This window comes from Gallinula chloropus (genome assembly GCF_964237585.1).
Source record: "Gallinula chloropus genome assembly, chromosome: 5".
Lineage (NCBI taxonomy): Eukaryota > Metazoa > Chordata > Aves > Gruiformes > Rallidae > Gallinula > Gallinula chloropus.
The window spans coordinates 75929409-75952519 of NC_140090.1; the positions used below are offsets into that span (position 1 = coordinate 75929409).

At 39.4% G+C, this 23111-nt stretch overlaps 1 protein-coding gene across 1 annotated transcript; it reads right to left on the reverse strand.

Annotated features, from left to right (window-relative positions):
- Positions 1-464: 464 nt before the first annotated feature.
- Positions 465-22496, reverse strand: TIAL1 (TIA1 cytotoxic granule associated RNA binding protein like 1). Its single transcript, XM_084265202.1, has 12 exons — positions 22304-22496; positions 15322-15418; positions 11978-12076; positions 11613-11667; positions 11214-11301; positions 9240-9315; positions 6107-6215; positions 5719-5814; positions 5544-5628; positions 5129-5252; positions 4511-4650; positions 465-3608 (listed from the first exon to the last, which is right to left on the reverse strand). Exons 1-12 carry the CDS (start codon positions 22330-22332, stop codon positions 3491-3493), a joined length of 1116 nt encoding a protein of 371 aa, XP_084121328.1. The 5' UTR covers positions 22333-22496; the 3' UTR covers positions 465-3490.
- Between the last annotated feature and the right edge of the window lie 615 nt (positions 22497-23111).

Here is a 23111-nt window from a genome sequence, read left to right on the forward strand (position 1 = left end):
AAGTACCAGACACTAAACATGTCCATACATCTTAAGTCTGCTTCCTTGTGTACAAACAAATCACTAATGTTCTGCAGAACTAAGCCTTATTCACCGTGAGACTTTTTTGGTGGGTGAAATGAAGGAAATGGTTCTGATAAAGCCAGTATCTATCTCATGAAGTCATTTTAGTAAGGAAGAAGGTTCTGCAGGAAGAGTGTGCCTGAAAACCTTTAACAAATATACACAAGGAGGCAGGACTGAGGAGAAGCTACATGTGACCTTAGATTTACAGCCTTACTACTGCAACGCCGCAAAATACAAAAAGGTTTTGTATGAAAATTTTAAATAAAAACATCTTTTACATGATTGCAAGTGCATAGTTTACAAGTTCAGCCTTGTATTCCTGTTGTCAGTTTTACAGCAAAGAGGGACAGTGTTTTGACAGAAGACAAAACAGGGTAAGCCCTTTATCATGTCTCACTTTTATTGAATACTTTCTGCAGACGCAGATTACAACCTCGCTTCAGGTTGCACGCATGAACTTCAGCCATGATCAATCAATACTCTCTGAAATCCAGATCCTAGTGGTAAGGGGTTAGGTAGTGGTTTGATTTCTGTAGTTAGAGAAATTACAACAGTGTAACAGTCGCTCATAAAAGCAGTATGATGCAAGAGGCTCTTTGGTGCCAAAAAACTGTCAGTGATGCATTTACGAATGCTACTGAGTAGAAAGCAATCCAAGTTACAACTCTTCCTCGCAGTGCTACAGAAGCATTAAAGGACACTGGAGACTCCTGTATCTCAAGCAGTCTGAAGAAATATCACCCTTAAAGAAAGGCTGTATAAAAACCAATGACAAGACAACTTAAATGAGAAAGAAAGTATATCCTATCTTTCATCCTGAAATACACGTCAGGTACGGCCCAGCTCTACAGCAGGCATATTAAATCATCAGATTTAAGCTGATCTACACATTGAGACCTGAAAGATCACTGCCTTAATCTTACACCCATTCATATGGGCATTTATGTGGCAATGTACTTGCATCATCTAAATCTTCAGTAGTGCCTAAAGAACATACTGCTTACATACCAGCAGGCATCCAGAACATAATTCTAGGTGTCTGACACATGACCAATGTAGAAACCCCAGATTTCAAGTGAAGTCTAAGAAATCCTCAAGTAACTTGCAATTCATACATCTACTGCCTGGTGATTTATTTTTTTTTCTCTTTTTTTTTTTTTTAAACCCAGAGAAGTGTAACAAAAACGCAGACTTACTTGTGGGTTTTTTTCCAAACTACAATGTATAGGCCGATCCTCGCGTAGATATACACATATATACAAAATCTATAGAAAAACAAGAGTCCTGTAGACAAGATTCCTAACTGGAGCAGAAAAACACTATGTATAGCATAAAGGAGAAACAGAGATAAAGGGCCAATTCTGTCATCACAAGCACTTACGGTTCCACACTAACTTCAGTCGTTATTGCATGCATTAGATGCGCCCAGAGCTACAAGGATCTCTGGGTACAGTTAAGCCAACTGATTAAATTGCTCTTCCAGTATATTTCACTTTCAACCTGATCTAAAAGTCAAGGTACTATTTATTCAGCATGTCAAGTAGAAGAGGAGGAAAAAAAAAACCCCTCGTGTGTTTTGCTACAGCATTAAGTGTAGTTATTTGCACAACCTGGCTGGTTTTAACAAAACTGCAAGTTTCCATTTCAAAAGTCTATGCTAACTTGCAACACCTGCATGCTCAGAAACAGAAAAGAAAATACTCAGCTTCTCAGACACTCATTTGGAACCATGTCCTCTAGAAATCAAACGTCCTGTTTCTTTTAAAATGCAAGTTTGCTTCGCTGAACTGTCACTGCAAATGCTACTACTTTATTATTGTCCCCAACTGTGCCTGCCTCAGTGTATTTCAGTACAGAGCTGAATCACCTGCACCCCCTAGCTGTCACAGGTAAGACACAGTACTTGTATCTAACTTACATTCATTTTCAACTTCAAATTTATTGAGGCAGTTTATATCAATGTATCCATAAAATAATTCAGAAATAACCCAAGTATACCATTTAAACATCTTCATGATTTATCCATTTACACACTCAGTACACAAACAGCCCAGCCTCTGTACAGGTTCATCACATGCAAACCACCCATAAAGACAAAAACTTTAATTAAAAATAAGTCACAACTCAGTGTACTGTTTCAACTGCATCTCCATTTACCAAATGGCACATTGAATATTCTCTAAAATAAGATGTTTTTAACAATCTTGTTAAAAAATTCTTGGGCAAAATATTTCTAGACTTAAAAAACATCGAGATTTTTCAAAACACTCAAGATACTATACAACTTATAATAACCTTGAAATAGGTTTACAAGGTTGGTAACCAAGGTATTTACATACCAAATAATGTAAAGCAAAAAAATCCGTATTCTAATGACAAAAAGGTGATGCATTAAAGATTTATGAAATTAAAATTAAGGCTCTTTGTTATAGTTCTTTATGTATCTTTACATAATAGCCAACTTTGGAAATGTCAGTCTTGCACATTCTTGTCAATCTACTGCATTTAAAGCAGTAGAGTATATTAAGTATTACTTTGAATAATTACATTGCTACTTCTATGTTCGAGCATGCTTTTGAAACACTGTAATTATGAAATATTTACAATGTGTAGCCTTCAAACTTTATGTAAAAGCACAAGCATGCCTGTCTGATTTGAATACAGACAACATACTTGCAAAAACGTTTTTTACTCCTCAAAATTAAATGTAAATTACTGCAGTCTTAATAAGCAAACCAGCTCTGAAAAGTTTTAATGTGTGCCTGAATGTGGACAGTAAAGAGTTCTGTGATATTACTGAGACAGTACTGTTTTTCATTTTAGGCTGAACTATTCTTTGTATCAGACTGTTTTCTTTTAAGCATGTAGAAAAATTAAATATTTTTATTTAAAAAAATTACTCCAAGACCTACATATACCTTCTGAGCTATGCCCGTAAGTCTCTTGAAAAATCAATACTGTCTAACAGGTTGTAACGATTGGTCCACAGTTTATTTCAGGATGTGTCTTCAACTAAAAGCAACTTGCTGTTTTTCAACGTCATCTCTCTTAAAAAGCACAGTGATATAAAACACTGAAGACAGAACACCAAAAAAAAAAAATGGAATGGTAACCTAAAGATCAAATTCATTAGCCATTTCTCCTACTATATCAAAATTTGTAGTCAGAATTGTCTTTATTGACTTTATTTTTAATTTTTGTACACAAAGAAAAACATGTTCATATCCATCATGAACAAAAACTTAAAAAGGCAGAACTAGGAGACATTTGTGTCCTTCACCAAAGCAAATCTGTGCTAGAGATCCAAACATTTCCATTTTTAAAATAAATATTTTCTTTTCTCATTGTCTACATTCCAGTCTTCAGAATGTCACTGGAAACTGCAGCCTATCATGAAATACACACTTTTAAACAGAGTCCCAGCTCACTGTGTTTGGTAGCTTGCCATACCATATCCAGCTTGGTTAGGTATTACAGGAGCACCTTGTCCCTGGGCAGGTTGAGCACCAAATCCACCCATCCAGGCGGCAGATGGAGATTGGCTTAAAAAGAAACAGAATGGTTAAAAAAAGGAAAAAAGAAAAAAAAGGAAAAGGAAAACAATCATGCAAGCTACTTATTTAGAAGACAATATACAAAAATTAACATAAAAACATACTTCCTACACTACTGTTCATACTGAAATAGAACAATTTATTCTGCTCTTTAATGAGCAATTCAGGTTAAGCTACAACATGTGGTTCTTGAAAGCTTCATAAATGTTTTTAAGAACAAATAAAGAAAGCCCCACAAACCTTAGGTACTAGTTGCACAGGACAACTGCCTCCAAAGGCATGTACATACGCAGGTGGCTGTAAGTCCACATCAGTGATGCAGAAATGCAAAAAATTCCCAACACCTAATTGGCACGAATACCAGTTTATCAGGGCTTAATATGTCTTAATTGGCAAGAGATAATGAAGAATTATATAAACAAGTTATTTTAGATGTTAAAACAAGAAGTTGTTGAAGACTTAAAAGTCTTCAGCCCACCCAAATTCTGAAACTGCACAAATTAAAACATTGGTGTGTGGTTTCTTCTCCCCAGGGTTAGGAACCCTTTTGGTAGATACCTGGTCTCACTGGTTCAAACTCTCCAGTATTCACCATTTCAAGTCAGAATCCAGGAAAGTTATTGGACAGGAGCACCATCCAAAACTCTACCATAGCAGAAGTCTTTGTGCCTTGACTCTCAGAACACCCATACATATGAAATGTGTTATCAAGAATGACTCAGAGTGAGTTGCCCCATTATTTGGTCCATGTTAATCATTAAACATGGGCTTTAAGCACGTAGGAGTCCACCTACAGCTCTGAAGCCTTGTGCAATCCTTGACCCACATAAGCCTGAAACTCAGATACAATATTATTGGCATATTCTCAAAAATTAAATACAATTACTCACTCTACTCCAAAACCCTGTTGATTCCACGCTTGGCCATACATTCCATATGATGGTACTTGCCACCCATTAGCCATATATTGCCCATACTGTTGTGGATTTCCATATACTTGGCTCCACTGCCCCCATTGGCTGTAATCCACCTAAGGAGAGAACAACACACAGTACTTCAGGTTCTGGAGATGGATGATGTTCCTTTTGTGATGCCAAAGGTGAAGTTTTTGGCTATATCAATCACAGGGCTAAAAGGAGCAATAAGGAGACCAGAAAAATAAGGCATCATTGTGTCTTAATTAGATGCCTGTACTGAAAAACATACTGGTGGGTGACTGAAACACCAAAGAATATTCGGTTGGGCAGTTACCTAGTCTGCAGTTAGTGAACTAGCAAGAATCAGCATTACCTCAAAGTTTCTCCCTATCTTGAATCATATCCAGAAGACAGTAACAGATATTCCATCAAAATCACTAGCCCCATTTGATGAACAACTGCAACATAACTGAGACAGAAGATGGAGTTTCATAAGAACTCTACCATAAAATTTACCTATAACTGGGAAGGCACTACAGGCATATACACAATTGCTTTTGTAACACAACAGAAAGGTTCAAGTGTAGTTACCTGTTGGAAGTTTTTAGTCATATCAGGGGATTCTTTACCCCAATAACACTTAACAACATGTCCTTCAATTGTGGTTCCATTAACTGAAACAATAGCATGTGCTGCACTTTCATGGGTTGAAAATCTGAGGAAGGTAAAAACAAACCAGTGTTATGCTTTATGGTACTTTCAACTGATTGTTAAAAAACAGTGACTCCATACATATAGGAAATCCAGAGAAAAAGACCTACTTCCACAGATATTCATCTTCTCAGGTAAAAAGATTGGTGGCCACTTTTAAAAGTTCCAAATTTTTCTATGAACATATGGTGACAGCTTTTAATGTATCAGCAGAAGTTCAATCCAGTAAAATTACAGAAAGACCAAACAGTACCACATGAACAAAGTCACAGACTTTACTCTTCCCCGCTCATACCTGACAAATGAGTAACCTTTTTCTGGGAACACTCTTATTTCCATAATCTGTCCAAATGGTGAAAAAGTCTGTCTCATAAGTTGATCTAAAAAATATAACATTTTCAAATTAGTAGCCATCTTGGTGTCCAAAAAGCTTCAGTAATACAAAAAAACCATTAAAACAAAAATCATACCTGTTAGCCCAGAGGCAATTCCTCCACAGTACACAGTACAATTTTTTGGACTTGACTGATTTACTACATCTTCAAATCTCAATTGTTTTGTATTATCTATAAAGAGAGAAGGCTGTTTTTAAGCAGTAGGTTTACAATAACCAGAGTGCCAGTTTACTTACCTCCTGTGCAAGTACAAATTACTCATTTAATGAACACATTCAATATTTTATGACAGACCAGTAGTACCACCACTACACTGACACAACATAGGAAAAACAAATGATTCCTTAAGATCTGTAAGTCAAGGTAGGTATGTAATTAAGTGACATGATTTTGGCAATACTCTATTTTATTCCTCCACTGAACAGTGCCATGCAGGAGAGCAAACACAACATGAAGGTCTTACTTTCTTGTGTACTTTTAGGGGCCGGTGGTTTCCGTGTTGCCCAGTTAGTTCTGATCTGTCGGCCTCCCAACCACTGGCCTCCCATGTGTACAATAGCGTTTTCTGCATCCTAAAGAGGTGAAAACAAAACCTGTAACACACCTGAACAAGAAATAGGTACAAGCCTACTCAGAAAGACTTGTCAGTTGCTTCTTCTGGCAAGTGACAGTACTAAAAAGTCTATGAAATTCTGAACAGCAAGCAGCTAACACTGAAGAAACATCAAGTCAATTGGTTAGAGAAGGACCTCAAGTGATATGGTAAAACCTTCCTCCTGCCCCATAACACACAGGTTAGAAGCCAACTACAATCATACATATCCTGCCTTTACACAACAAGCACCAGTACTAGAATGAGTATCTGAAGGCTGTCCAAAAACCTACACGTGTCACACAGATGCCAGAAGCAATTACTGAAATAAAGCAACTCCAGTTTTAATTATAGAACAAAACAAATTATTTTGCCAATTGACTGTATTAAAAATACAATGAGGCATATTTTATAGTGATAGAAAAAAAATCACGAGAGATTCTTTCATCAAAATCCCTGACATGTCTCAGATGAAGCCCAACTAACATTTATACCATTAAGTACACTTGGAAAGACACTGTGTAAGATCTGAACGTGGGTTTCTTTAGAATCCTAACATGCACTCACAAGAACAGGACAAGTTTAGGTAGAAAAATTGTTCAAGTTCTGAAACAGCCATGCTAAGATACAAACAGATTGAGCATCTTATTATTTCCACACACCCCTAGTCCCAACCTCTCTTCTGCCCTCTGGAGGCATGCAATTTATGTCTGAGCAGAGACGGCTTTGTAAATTCCATAAATATTCAAGTCACCACATGAACACACACACCAAGTCCATGGCCCATCTGGCTTAACTTCTTGAGAATGAATTAAAAGACAATCTTTAAGTTCACATTGTGAGCAGAAACATCCAGTAAACAGGAGATCAGTTTGCTAACATTTGTAAGAGGCAATTTTCCCCCCAACTGGTCAGAAAGTAGAGGCAGTGCAAATCGTACCCATGTTTGAAATGCTTTCCCAAAGGTAACAAGCTTAAGAAGATGCCAAGCACACGGGAAATAAGGAACAAATGGACAAGGTAGAGGTGAGTGGTTTGCACTGTCCTCCTTCACACTGAAGGCTTCCAGCTACAGACTTATCTCAAACTCAAATCACTCAGAGCCTTGATCCTCCTAGTTCTCATTACAGAATACTCATTTTGAAAACATAAATACAATAAAGAAATTATGAGATGACCAATAAGAGGAACCCCCCCACCACCACCCTAAAATCCAAAAACAGGCAATAAAAAAGCCTAAACAAGCCAAGAACCAAACTTATTCAAGCATCCTTGCTTCCAAAACGTAAGTTGCAAACTGACTAGGGAAGGAAACTAGCTGTCCTGAACCCAGCTGCCAGCCTTCAGGACCACAGCAATAACAAAAATGGAAGGGAGTCCACAGCACAACTGTTCCAGTTTAATGTAGAAGTTTAATTTTCTCCTAGCTGCAATGTGCATTAAGACCTCAGGTTGGAACACTGAGGACTGGAAAAATTATCCCACTCTCCCAAATCTAGCAGGATGGCAATAAATTCAATAAAACAAGTCTTAAACTACCAGCTCAGGAAGGTCATGCCATAACCCTATAGGTGCAGCTGCTGTTTGCATGAACAGCAATCAGGACATAATTGTTAAAGCATATCTTTAGTACTACATTAAGAATTCATCCATTGATTTGGCAGAACGAATACAGATTTTAAACTGGTGTTTTCATGGTTCAGTCTTCAAAGAATCCAGTAACCTGCATTCCATATGACTGTTACAACACCTCCCCTATGGTTATAGAAACCATACAAGATAAGGGAAGAAGGGTAAGACATCTATTCCTCCTGTCTATTTCAACTGCTACACAACATAAACAAAAGACAAGTGGGAAACATACATTAAATCAAGGCATTCAACTGCAACATCTTATGGCATTTGCAAAAAGAAAACCCAACTTTTTCTTCTGATTAAGATTCAGTTCCAGGTCAGTGTTATAGGAGTCTTGGCATGTAGAACTTCTGACCGCACAAACTGCTTAACTGCCTAGAATCCTTAATTCCATGAGTTCTTCCTATGCAAAATATTTATGGATAGCTGTTCAAAAAGTTGCCCCATGTTGCCCTAAACATACCTCTAAACAGACACAGCTCAATTTTTCAATGAATTTTCACTAGTTTCTTACACTGTCAAACATTTAATTTCCAAATCACCAAGAATTATTTGTTGAGTCAACTGTGTTGCTATAAAGAGGCATAGCACTATTTTGATCAGTATTACACTGATTAAATTCTACAAATAACATCTTTATCTGTATCAGAAAGAGATACTAGTCACTTGTTGGAAGCATTTTTTCCTACAGACTATCATCCATTATCTAACAAAGCCCAACACAAACCCAAGAACATCATTCAATTTTACAATATGGGTAAGCAAAATGTTTCAGAAGTGGAGAATCAACTCTTAGCTGCAAATTCATTGCTGAATAAGAACTTAGACATGAAAGCATTCTAACTCCTAAAGCAAATTACCAAGAACTTTACCGAGACGCAGAGCTTAAGCAAATAATGTAGCCATTACTTCCATGCACAAGACACTTAGTCGCTTTAGGTCCCCAAAAGATTGAGCTTAGGCACAAACCTGAAGCTGGCAAACCCCAGACCCTGCTGTGTAGTGTGGCACTGCACTCCAGGGTGTCATTTCACAGGGGCCCCTACCTAAGCATGTGGAACCGCACTGGTTCAGCTACGAGACCCAAAGCGCTGCGGATCGTACCTGGTGCCCACCTCGCTGTACCCTAACACAGCCAAACAAACAAGCTTCCCACGTTCAGGAATCTTCTTTCACAACGTTTGCAAAACATCACTGTCATCTGAACTGTTGCAACCCTTAACCACAAATAAGGGAAGTTTTTAACTCAAGTGAATTTTTCCCCGTACAGATCAATCTACTTCCCTGGGGAAAGCCAGATACACAGGGAACGTATAAACAAAGAGGCAAAATACATAATTATTTTAAAAACTATCTTGTGATTACTCACCAGTTTGTTATAAAAAGATACAAAACCATAGCCTTTTGACTTTCCAGTTGCCATATCTTTAACTACCCGTGCATCCCTGTGAAAAGAAGCACAGCTATATGAGGGTTATATTAATAACCTGCAAAATAAAAACTAAAAGGAACCACACACACTGTATTGTGAGCATAATTTTTTCTTATAAATTCAGTTAGCCCTAAAACTACAGTCAATCCTGAACTCTCCCTATTGCTTCTTTACCTGTTAGAAAAAAGCAGTAGGACAAAAAAAATAACATGTAATAAACATGCAACCTATTCACATAACCTATACTGGCTAAAACTAGAATGTTCAAATTTGAAGTATAAGAGAAACAAAGTTTCCTTTTCTAATATTCTATAGGCTAGGGTCCTCTAAGGTTTACTGTTCTATAAATTACTGTAACAATTCTATCTAATTTTACCATGCATTTTCTAAATAGTTAAATGTCTTCTGCCTAGTGATACAAAATATATGAAATATTAAAAAATCGAAAAAGAGGAAAAAATAGGAATTAAAAGGCATACATGGCCTGTTAACAGATTTCTTTATTTTTCTTGGTCAATTCTCTACCATCATTTTGGAGTTTGGGCAGCTGTAAATTTTGAAAAATTGACATTTTCAGAAATTTAAGAAAGGAGAATAAAACTAACAACAATGCTAAGCACACCAGTACGAAAACAACAAATTTACACAGAAATTTTAGTGAGTAAGTTAAAATGATTGGAAATATAGAACTGCACTGAATATAGAATGTTAAAATGTAAATACTAAAATATGTATATATAAATAATGTATAATAAGAATAAATAGAAATGAGAAAAAATCTACAACTGAGTTCCAGTGTGCACAGTTCCTTGCAGTTAGCCTTCAAGATCCTGTCCATTCTTATGAGCAATTCTGCAAAATAACCAGAATGCTATTACTTTTAATTGTGACTTGGACTTTAGAAAAACTGCAGGTCTCAGGTATAAATATAGATTGAGAAACAGAAACCTGAATTAATTCTCTTTAAATTGATTTTTAAAACAGTACTACTTACCACAATAAGAGACAAAAAGCAAAGTAAACAAAATAGCAGAGGTAAGAAATAAGATTCATGATTCATTTAAAAATATGCGTACAGAACAAGAGAAAAATAAGAATTTTGTTCTTAGAAATATATTCCTGTAAAGTAGTACAAAAACATTCATGTGCAACTTTGAAAGACTTTTATCAACTGATAGATGATTTACCAGTCTTTTGGTTTTTTGTAGCAGTACTCTTAAGGACATATGTACTTTAGCACTCTCAAGGATTATTGTAATGTTAAATGTGTTTGAGTAAAACACCAGGTGATTCACTATCACCTGAATTATCTATGAGAAGTTTCAAGGAACCTTCTCTTAACTGGCAGAAACGTGTGCATATTGTAAATCCACCATTCTTTCAATTTAGTATTATAATCTTAATTCATCCCCTGTTATCATCCAAAAAAAGTAGATTTCATTCTCATAAGTGTTAGCTTTTTCCCAAAACATTCATAAGTTATTTAACTGGCTGCTTCATAAAATTATATTCCAATTACCCCGTGTTCTATACTGCCTGTGAAACGCAGTAAGAATGCACACAAGTTACAACACACACCACTTGTCAAGTCACTATTCTGTACACATTCTGAACAACAGAAAGTCACACTTAGGAACAGTAATTAAATTCTAATAAAAAGTTGAAGGACATCAGCATATAAATTAGGTTAAAAGCACATTGCTTTCAGCAAACCAGAGCACAATTATATTACTGTATTTACAACCACAATAGATACTGAGATGAAACAATAACCCCTCTTTACTGCCCACCCAACATAAGGAAATGAACATCAGAAAAAAATATCTAAAGAGATAAGAAATAACATTTCAACTCAAACTTTCACTGTCATATTGTCTAACTGATATTGGAAGTGTTTATTCTGATACTTACGATATTTTACCAAAAGGAGCAAATGCTGACTTGATGTCTTCTGTTGTTATTTCTGGACTTAAATCCCCAACGAACACATGGAAGTGATCTGAAAATAAATAATTTACTAATCAAATATTTAACTGCTATCTAAAATTTCAACTCCTGAGAAAGTGATGCTCTGCACAGCACACTGGGAATCAGGAACGCCCAAGGATTCCGTTTGATGAGCAGCAGCAATTTAATCTGTCCACTCCAGTTTCCCCAGTTGTAAAGCAGAAACAGAAGAATTAGTTTGCAAAACTCTATTGAACACAAGATGGGAGGGAGAAAAGTTATGTTTAAGTGCATTTACAACAAATTATTACCACGTTGTGAAGTACTTGTGTAGAAGTGATACTGTGGCATTACTTTACTTACTGGATGTATCTTTTTTCTGGCTACTTGGTGTTGTTGCCCAGTTTACTTTGACCTCCTGAAAATAAGTATAAGATTTAGTATAAATTCACATAATTCTTACTTTTTATAAGTTCATTCAAGGGTGAGTTATAACTGTCAGTATCTATAAATTATCCAACAAAAGACACAGTATTAATTAGAACATCACAAATGGCACATTTCCTAAACAACACTTAATTTTCTACCATCACTATTTTGTAAATATGATTCTAACAATACTTAACCTTGGTAAATATCTTCAACAAAACAAATGCCCCACAGTTTTATTAGTATTTTCACACAAACCTATAGTCCTTAAATCTAAGATTACAATGTAGGCAACTTACCTTTCCCAAAATTTTTCTCCCATTCATAGCAGCTAATGCAGCAGCTGCATCTCTGTGTTCATAAAATTCCACAAAGCAATAAGGGTCATTGCTTGTATGCTGCAAAACAGAAAATCCAACAGAAGAGTTGACCCTTCTGCTATCGGGTTGCTGAGAAGAAAATCCAGGAAAATATATTACTTATAGCTAGAAACTTTAAAAATGATTTGCATTAGATTTATGAAATAGCCTTTGACATTACACTTAAATGCAAGAATTATTACGATGGACCTTTTATTAAAGGTCTAGCAATTTCAGAGGTGTGGTTTACTTTATGAGGGCTCTTAAGTTTACTAAACTAAAAATAATTCAACTATCAGAAAAGTGATCCACAGACTGGATGGAAGGGAGGGAAGAGGGAAGAACGGAGAGAAGAACAAAAATGGTCTTCTGCCTCATATATACTCAAAGCTTGAAGAGTCACTAAGTCAGCAACCCAGAAGCTGCATATTCTCACCCACAACTGAGAAATGTTATAGCCAGCATCTGAGAAATACCCCTTGGAAAGGGCTCACAATAGTCTGAGGGAAAAATTATTAATGGATTGATTGTCACTCTGTAAAATGGTGGGCATAACATCTTTTTGCAGGATGGCCTATTGAATTGCTAAGTATTAAATGTACCAGAGTTAAGGTTTTCTGAGAAGTTGATCAAGTGCAAATGATGATTAGAACGCCAACTTAGACACAATGAGTACAAACCTAAGAGCCTTCCATCAAAGTGTCTACATTAGCTACTCTGCATGTACATGGACCAAAAGATGATAAACACTAACATTAAACTCAACAAACTATTTCTTGCCCGGGCAAGGATGGGTCTAGCACATAAAGAAACTGCTCTGGCATCAGTATTCTTGCACATCCACCTCCTCTGGAGTCAGAGCGAGCATAGCTCTAACACAAGTTAAGACTGGGCCTATACCACATGTCCTATTTAACATCCAAACCCTTATGCATGCTTTTATAGACAAGGAAATCCTAATTCTGCCCCACAAAACTGGACTGTGTCTCTTCAAACATAGTTCCACCTACACTCAAACAAGGGAAGCTATTAAGCTCTAATAGTCGAATTCACACTTAAGCATATCAAGACCTTGTGATGAAGTCATCCTTCTAAACATGGTCAGCACTAGGTGTCTCTAACTGATCCCCAAATGAAAAGACAAGAGAACATAAACTCTTCTTTATAATCTCAGGTTTAAGTCACAACAGCTCCAGAAGCACATTCACACCAGATACCCTAAAAGAGTAAGCCCTCATTTATCCCTTTCTCCATACTATTTTCCTGCTGCAATGAAAACGAAATCTAGGAAGCCCTTTTTAAAGCCTTCAATAGATTTAATGCAGTTTCCACTTCAACTGAAGCACAATTTTACTTTTAGATTTGGGAGGAAAGGTGTCTTCTTTCTCACTAAGAGCTTGTCTGAACATGAGAAGAGCCTCTCCTGCGGATGCCCAGACCTTCGGGTGTTCAAGATACCTGTAAATTCTATCATACCACCCCCCTGAGTATTATATACCCCCAAAACGAACACCTGAAATGCCTCACTGCTCAACATGCTCATGTCCCTTATTCTACAAATGAAAAAGAACAAGCAAACAGTGGATACACCTGACCAAAGAGGGCTGGAGAAGCACAAAAGGAACACATTCAGGTATAAACTTGTAATAACAGGCAGGTAAAAAAACAATGAAATGTAACTCAGTGCCTCTGAAAAGTTTACCACACACTGATTAGAAGGATGGACAGTATGGACAGGTACTTTTGACAGTTAAAAGCACTGCAGCTACAGGCCAGTTCATCTAGAATTCAACCTGTACTTGCTGACTGTTTGGTGACAGGTGCTAAGGTCAGCCGAGTACATTCACCTCAGTATGGCTGAATATAGCTCCAAGGAGCTTTTTGTTTATCTTCCTATTTCATAAAGATGTCTCACTTGTTACTTCTATGGTTACATAAAATCTTAAATCCACAAAGTCTAAATCAAGGTGAAATGATTGTTGGAATTTCTCCTGGTTCTCAAGAAATCAAGCTGATGCTCACACATCTCCATCAGCTGAAGGATGCAGCAGTAGTAGCACCTTATTTCTGAAGGCTGTATGACAAACCAAAACTGCTTCTCCAGATAAAAACCTAACAACTGTGCTCTGCTATCCTTCTGTTTAGTTATCCTTATAACTAAATAACCTCATAGAAAATGTGGCAGAGCTCTGTTAAAGCTTTTTTAGCGAAGATAGAAGTGCCACAAGGGAAATTATTAGTTAAGACAAAGATGAGAGTAATTAAACAAGCATAGGGTGAATAGGCAGCTAAAACCAAGACCAGCAGTGTGCCACACTGAAGGGCAAAGATGACCACAGAGGAGTTAACAGTTGTGTTCCTAAAGAAGCCTGGTGACAAGACTTGCCTTTTAATATTTTTATTAATGATCTTGACAAAAAAATAACATGACTGTACTCAGAAAATCATTCCTTACAGGCCAGTATGAAACATAAGAAGTAGTAAAAAGCAGGAAGAACATACAGAAAACCAGAGTTGAAGAACCAAATATTAAACCTAGCAAATGTTATGAATTAGTCCCTGTCTGCTTGAAATTTATCACTTTCAAATGCACAAAGAAGGAAAAATACAGTGGAGCAAGAAGTTGCTTAGGATGTGTCAACAAGATCACAGAAGTGGCTACCAATCCTAAAAGTACCAGAGTATTTAGAGTGGAGAGAGCAAAGTATTAATACTTACCAACACTTTTGTACAATAGACCTTATCTGAAACACTATGGAAAGTTTTTGCCTTTATTTCAAGAAAATGTTAATTCTTAAGAACAGACAGGTACAGACAAGAGCTATTTGCACTCACACAGAAGAGTCTTGGGAGGAGCGAAACTTATTTTGAAGGATTCTTTTCATCCATAGTGAAAAAGCATTTCTTTGAGAGGGAAAAGAATTACCAAGGCTCACATTCAAATAAAGTGAAAAATGCATAAAAATCACTGCAAATGACACTCAAAACAACAAGGGTTTTGGATAATCAGAACAACTTTGTTCTGAAAAGAGGAGATAAACATCCCTTAAATAAAGTGGAATCTCATTATCAGCAGGTAGAGGCTGGTCAGGGCTACAGGCAGAGTACAAGACTGGACACAACAGCAGGTCTCTTCCACACAGCTATCCCAAAGCCAAACACAATCCACCTAGCAATATCACTACCAGCCATGTCAAGAGAGCCCCCAACTCCATTTATTTTGCACAACTTTATCCTAAGTACACAGGATATTTGCTACCGCCACTGGAAGTGGAAGGCCTTACCTCTGTTATCATTTTACAGCTTTTGCATGGTCCAATCTGGCTGAATAACTGAAGTATAAGAACTTCAGTCACATCTCTGGAGAGGTTTCCTACATAGCTACACAAGGGAAAAAAAAAAAAAAAGAAAAAAGAAAAAATATTAACATTTCAAACCAGAATTTTTTGTATTTTTAAATGTAATTATAATTTTAAAAATTTAAAGAATCTCCCTTTAAACATCCCAGGTACCTTAAGAACAGCATATACAAATTATTTCATTATATAATGAAACACTATGTTGGCCACACATCTGAGAGCATGAAGTTTGATACAGACATACCAGAGATGGATATCTAGTGCCAATCACTTCTTTGACAAGAGAAATGTCAAAAGCAGGAAGAACACTGCACAAGAATGTTGGGTAGAGCAAGAAACCAACTGGGCAAAGATGTTTTAAGTTTCACTTCCCACTGAGCATCTAATCAAGACTACTTCTGAATTTAGGTACGAACCCACATCTACCTCCTATTAGTTCAGCTGTAGCTATCAAACTGTGCTGCCTTGGAATCAACCAACTCAATTTGTTTTCCTGAACATTTGGAAAACCAGCCCACTCACCGATAGGCAAAGCAATTTATGCAGTGTTATGCCATAAGAATACCCTGCACAACATCTATCTCAACAACTACCACTTCTGCAGAACTCCCCCAAATTTCAGCAGTGTTATTTTAGTATCATCCATACTTCCTGATTTTTTTCATTTATAAAACTTTAGAAAGGTTGACATACCTATCAAGTTTAAATAGTATGTAGATTTACCTCTATAACCACAAATCCACCAGCAGAGTTGTAGAACTACTACTAGAAACTCCGCTGTATTTCATACTCTCAAAAAGTAAAACCAGGTCACAGAGATGGCTGAGAGTCATGAATGCAAAACTCAATTCTTAAGGAAAAAAGTGACTAATTTGTAATCAAATTGTAAACAAAGTGATCAGTTAAGAGAAAGGCTTGTCACAGCAACAGAACTCAGGAGGCATCAGCACAGGCACATTCATTATCTTTACAAGTAAGCCTGTCAAGACATAAGGTACTCAAGTGCAACCACTAACACAAGCAGAACTTGTATGATTTAGCTGGTGAGGCAGTATGTATTTTATTCATTTCCCCCGATCTATTACAGAATGTCATAACACAGTAAACTAAAGTCAGTCTGAGCTGTTAATACACTTCAGTGAACAGAAACACGAAGCCGCATTTCTTAAGTCTACGCATAAGCCAAATGCCTGTGAGCACAGCAGCTTAAGTGCACCCTTCTTCCTCCTCATGGGCATCCCTTTAAAGATCCGGAAAGCCATTTCTGTGTTTGACAGCCAGACTTCCTAGCTTCAGCAAAACGTAAACCGACACTACTTGTTTTCAGCTGAACACCACACAATGATACAACAGATTTTTGTTTATGTCGTTATTGTTTCAACAGCTATGGAAGGGTTCTGCACTTCACCAGGCAGGGCTTAAGCTCTACACAAGACCGAGAGTGAATTGCTTACGTATCACATCACCTGAATATAGAAACAGCTATTAAAAGCTTTCCTGTACTCATTACTTTCTCACTAAGTATGCATGAATTAATAGAAGTCATTAATACATTTGTAGCCTGTATTGTTATGAAGCACTCCAGCAAAGAAGTTAAAAACTGCAGAATACTTTAAGACCCATTAGAGGGCAAACTGCCCACCTCCCTCACTTTTCAATTCTCTGTTCTGAAAACGTAGCAGTTAAACATTTATCCATACCTTCTCTTCTGAAGCCTTAACCAAATTTTTGTTAATCATTCACCAAGATTAAACGGTAAATCACTAATAGCCTTAGATGGAAATATTAACCTTTCCAGATACTACTAAAGTCAAATGGAAAATATAATTACCAGTAGGAATTCCCACATGAAGTGTCAGTACTGCTGTGAACTTATTACTGGCACTTGGTTCCTTTGTATGTTGTAGAACAGTATTAGTTAACACCATGTCTTAACCACATACTGATATAAGAACCTGTATGCTAGCACTGACATGTAATTAAATACAGTTAAGTCCTATTAACATTATTTCTACTGCAAAATCATACAGTAAGGAGTTCAACTAACACTACAGCAAAAAACAAAAAAACTCAGCCTTTCTGCACAATACTACTTTTTTTTGAAAATGCAAGAACTCTGAAAATCAGTCTCAAGAATTCCTCTTGGTCTGACCAAAAATGCCAGGAAAAGCCATTCCTTAGAAATCTATTTAATTAAGGTAAGATAAAGTACACTAACTGCTGGAAGAGATACTAGGCCGTTTTCCAACACCACTATATCTTCATTAAGATAGCTGTGAGAGACAACGTTGCATCATCAACTAGCTATGAAACAGGTTGCCTCTTCACAAAAAAAAATACAGTGGTGTAATTCTGGCCCACTAGATTGCTGTATTCAAATGGGATGTAGAGTCCTAATGGTCCATTAGCTCTCTAAACATGTATAATAAACACTGCCTCCATGTTCAGCATTACCATACTCACAACACATTAATGCCTTTCACAAGTTGCTAGCACTCTGAAACTTGAGTAATACACATGCCGAGAATATTTCACAATAAAAAGTTCACGTAACAAGGACAACATCCAGACACCCAAATCTGGGTATCACGTAAGATAGGGGAATAAACACCTCTACGTATCTGAAAGACTACACTGAAAAAATAAGACTTGATGGTTGCTTTCATGATTTAAAGTAGGCTGCAGTAACATTACCTCCTTTAGTACAGTTAAAGATGACTTAAAGCATACAAACATCTTCAGTGCACAATGTTTGAATACTACATAACTAAGGCAAGAAATATATTCAACACATTAGGAACTGAAACCTTACCTTTCTGGAAAGGCAAAACTTTCCTCAGCTGATGCTAATCACCCACCACACATGGCCAACCTGTGGGTGCATCCTGTCTTCCCTTATCTAGCTCAATTTATACACTATTATATAGCACAGTGTTTTCTATTCTACTTCCCGAAACCAAAACAAGCAGACCCACACCTAAAGAAAATATACTGCTTTTAACATGCTACTGCTTGGTACTTCAACCTCTCTCTTTTGTTACATTCTAGAGGATGTATTATTCAAACCCAGCAGAGAAGAAGCACTTCCTACACTTTTAAAAGCTGTTGTTTTGGTTAGTGGGACAGGGCAGTAAAAGCTGTGGCTTTTTGCATACAGGCAACAGAGTTTGCTCCCTTCTGCAAGTCTGAAGCACTTAAGTAGCAATTAATAGGCAGATACAAAAAAAAACCCAAACCCACATCATATATATATCATCATATAGTTTTCAATATATTACCCGTTTGAATGCTGCTGACAACACAGAGTAAGAAACTAAAAGAAACTACATATCAGCAAGTAATGAGTTTTAGAATTAAACTCTTTGGCTAGACCAGAAAAATCCTCTCTGTGAAGGTAAACAGGTTTTCATTGTATCCTGGACAGGTAAGGAAGAAAGGGACATTTACAACCACTACTTTTAAATCCACAAAACTCCCCTACATTTCGGAGGAAAGATAGTGTGTTTTCACACTCACAGAGACATCATGCAAGAAACGGCAGATACCGTATTTAAATGAAGAAAGTGAAAAGCAGTAAGGTGACCAATGCAGTGAAAAACCCAGAGAAATTCTAGTAGCATCTCTGCCTCACGCTAGTGAGCTACTGGAAAAAAAAATTATACTGAGAAAAACCCACTCTGCAGACTTCACTAGCAGACAACATTCCTCCTCTAAGAAAGCTGAAATGAAAGGATGAGAATCCAGTTAGCAGTTGAAGCCTCACTTACATGCCAGATCCAAATTCCAGGACACCAAGAATATAACACAGCAAAGCTAATGATACAACAACTTCTTGTATTCAGGGACTGTGCATGAAGTTTCTTCTAAATCCATTAATAAGAAGTAGATACGAATTTGAAACTTTTCTTCTGGTTACCAGTGACAGCTGGGAACACGAGCAGCACTTTGGGTTTCTGACAGTTCCCACTTCAAAGTAGAAGCAGGACTTCGATACACCTTGTGATGGAAGGGTATCTGACAAAACCCACAGAAAACAGAGCTTTCAAGTGTTCTAAAAACAAAACACCAAGCAAACAAAAACAACCACACCAAAAAAAAAACAAACGGGAAGCCCACAGCTTATTTTAGGACCAGTTGAAAAAATCACACAGTGCCAATTTTCTATCTCACGTTGGAATTAAGGGGTGTGACAAACCCTACAGAAAGGCCTCCTTTTCTCAAGTCATCCTCGAATTGTCTAGAGCAGAAAGGAAAACTTTTTGGCAGCAAATATTCAATGCATTCACATTTCTACAAAGGCCTACAAGCTACGAAGTGTGAGAAATAAAAATGCAAATGGTGTCTATTCTCTATATTAAGCCTCAGAAAATATTTTGAATTCTTAGAGGTTCATGACTGACTTATGATGACTGAAAACAACATAACAGCCCTGTAAGTAGTGAAAATGGAAACAATTATTATTCCTGAGATACTTAAGGTGGGTGTAAATGTTAGGTGAACAGTGGTTAGGTGGGTTTTTCTTTCTATAATTAAATTGCTTGGAAGTGTTAAAAAAAACCCACTCCTTTCTAACCCACAAGTTTGTTTTTTCTTTTCTGAAAGAATAAATGAAATACCAAAGAAATTAACAAAGTATCACTTAAGCTATCAACAAAGCACTTACACAAACAAACAACTATTGAAGAATCAATTTTTTCTCTAACACCACTGCCCCACTCTCCCCCAAACAAACAAATACAAGGAGTTCAACTTAGAATACTACTAGTTGTTCTTGGGGGCCAGTGAATTGTATTTATACGAGAAATCATAACCTCTCTACATAAAAAGTACTACCTGGGATAATAATCTCTAAAACACAACTTGCAATTCTGAATTTAAAGATATCACAAATAAAAGGGACAAGATGAAAGAAGTGCTATGGAGAAATTGTGCCTTCTATGAAGAAAGCCCTCCTATAACTACAGGGAAATAAGCCTACAGGACTGTGACTACTACAAAACTACTAAGAAATTAAGGTACATTCCATTTATTAGTTTGAAAAATCAGAGCCACACATCTGCAATAAAACATCTTGGGCAGCTGTAGAGATGCCATTTCTGACATCTTGGTATAAATGTAACTGTTTCCTTGTCAGTGACCGTGGGCTAAGTCAGGCTACTGATGGGCGTGCGCCAGCATCACAATGTAATACCAGAAGTTGTTTGGAGTAAAAGAACATTTTAAAACTTAACCTAGATATAGCATTTATTTAGAATTTAAAAAAAAAGGAGGGGGTGCCACTGAGGAAGACAGAGGAACCTTGAAAACAAAACTGAGTAAAACGCTGCGTACCTTTGCCCTTTTCCCTCTTCTCATTCTACAGCAACACTCAGAAAACTACATCCACTATCTGGGCCAAGCAAACTCCAGCCATTTAGGCAGTCAACACAAAAAGCATTTGAGATATGCTTATTTAAACTATGCATCTCAGGGAGCAAGGACTAGGTGTCTATACTACACTACAAACAAGTCAGAAGAACTTTTACAGGCGAACGAAGGAGGAAAAAAACCCACAAAATTGCCTTGAAAAGCCTTAAATGCCAAGTCATCATTTTGGTAGTGGAAACAAACTAAAGCAATTCAGAGATACTTTGCTCTGTTTCAGTGTTTCCTTTAAAGTGCCCTTCAATCCAGAATATCTTTGAAAGCCTTTCTGAAGGCTACTGTCCCAAAACCTCTACAGACAAAGATTTCACTCGTGCTGTGCCTGAAGGTTGTACTGTTGAGATTGCCCTTCTTATATGGGCAGCCCCAACACTGAACTGTTGGTACAGCAGGTAACATCCTCTGACAACTGGAAACTGAACAACTATGAACTAGTTAAAATAATCAGCAATAGAGTTATGTCCTCTCCAGTGCCTAACCATACACACTACCCCACCCCCTCCATAAGCCAACAGGACAAAGAAAACTCGTCAAAATCATACCTGCAGAGTTGAAAAGAACTCAACAGCAACCAAAAGGCTCAAATTTATAGTTTTAAACAGAAAACAGATGACAGTCGCTACTTGATTAAACACTGCCTAGAGAAACATGGCCAACGTATAGTTATTTCTTTCACCGGGGCCCAAGAGACTGTTACTGAGCCACACTGTGAACTACCAGAGAGAAAAACACTTCTTTTTTTCTTACAGTTCTTGCTATCTGCCCGCTATAGAGAGGCCGATTTACGGCGTTCCCCATCCCACCCGCCGCAGGGAGCACACAAAGAACTTCCCTGATGCCAGGAGGGCTGTGAAGGGGGGACTCCAGGACAGGCGACCCGACCCGACCCCCTCCTCCCGGCGCCGGGCCCCGGGAAAGGCTTGTGCCCGCAGGCCGGCCAACAGGGCTTCCCCCCGTCCGCAGCCCCCAGGCGCTGGATACGGACCTAGTTAAGTCCCAAGTCCCCTGGCCGCCACCACAGCGGCAGCTCCTGTTTCCCCCCCGCCTTGAATCGGTGCGGCGCAAGTCCGCGCCCTCCCTGCCTCCGCTGCTGGCAGCTGCCCTCTCCCGTGCCGCCCGGTCTGCTCTCCCTCTCCCTCCGCTCCCCCGCCCCACTGCCAGCTCCGGACCCCGCTCCCCATCCCTCCCCTCCATCCCTCACACACTCTCCCCCTCGAGCGCTCTCCTCTCCCGCCCGCCCGCCGCCTCCCTCCGCTCCCCCGGGACCCCCACCCCGGCCCTTCTCTCCACGCACCCGCCCGGCCCGCGCCTCCCCGCCCCCACCGCGGCCCGGCCACGCACGCCTCAGGGAGCGCATCCCCCTCCCCGCCTCGTCCCGCGGCCGGCCCGGCCTTCTCCGCTCTGGGCCCGCCAGGGCTCGCTCCCCACCCCCCGGAGCTCCCCTCCGGCCCCGCGGCTCCCCCGCGGTCCCCTCCCCACTCACAGGGTCCTGGGCTGCCCGTCGTCTTCCATAATGGTGGGCGAGCGCTCTCAGCTGCACCCGGGGGCAGCGCCGGAGGGGGGCTCCGCCGCGCAGGGAGGCGAAGGGAAGGTGAGGGTGAGGGCCCCGGCTCCCCCCGCTCCGTCTCGCCCCCTCGCCAGGTCCCGACACCGCAGCCCGAACAGGAGAGGGAAGAAGCACCACAAAATGGCCGCCGCCACCAGACACTCAGGAAACCGCGCTCTGCGCAGTCGCGTCCCGCCGGCCTGCTCCCTCTTAGGACCGGATTCTCCTACCCGGTCCCCGCCGCCGCGCCGCGAAGCGCGCTGGGGATCGTAGGCACTGGCCGGGAAAGCGCGGCGGGACGGCGAGCGGGTCCCACTGGCCTTCTGGGTGATGTAGTCCTCCAGCCGCGCACCGCGCCGCGGAGCCGCGGGGACGAAACTACCGCTCCCAGCGAGCCCGGCGGGAGGGGTCAGCGGGCGGGCCGGGCCGTGCGGCCACCGTGGTCCCTCCCCGCTGCGGGGGGGCAGCCCGGGCGGCGCCGATTGGCCGCCAGCAGCCCGGGAAGATTCGCTTGTCTGCGCCGGAGCCGAGCGGGCAAGGCCCGGTATCGGCCTCGGCCCTTGTGCCGGTTCCTGCTCCGGTCTCAGCCCTCGCCGGCTGCCGCCAGTGCCAGCCTGGGGGAATAGAGGGGGGAAAGCCCATGTTGTACCACAGACCCCTGGGGCTGGGCTGAGGCAGAAGGGTGGCGGTAGTGTGTGCATAAATGACGAATAAAGCGATCCGGTACCCCACCTCCCGGGGCTGT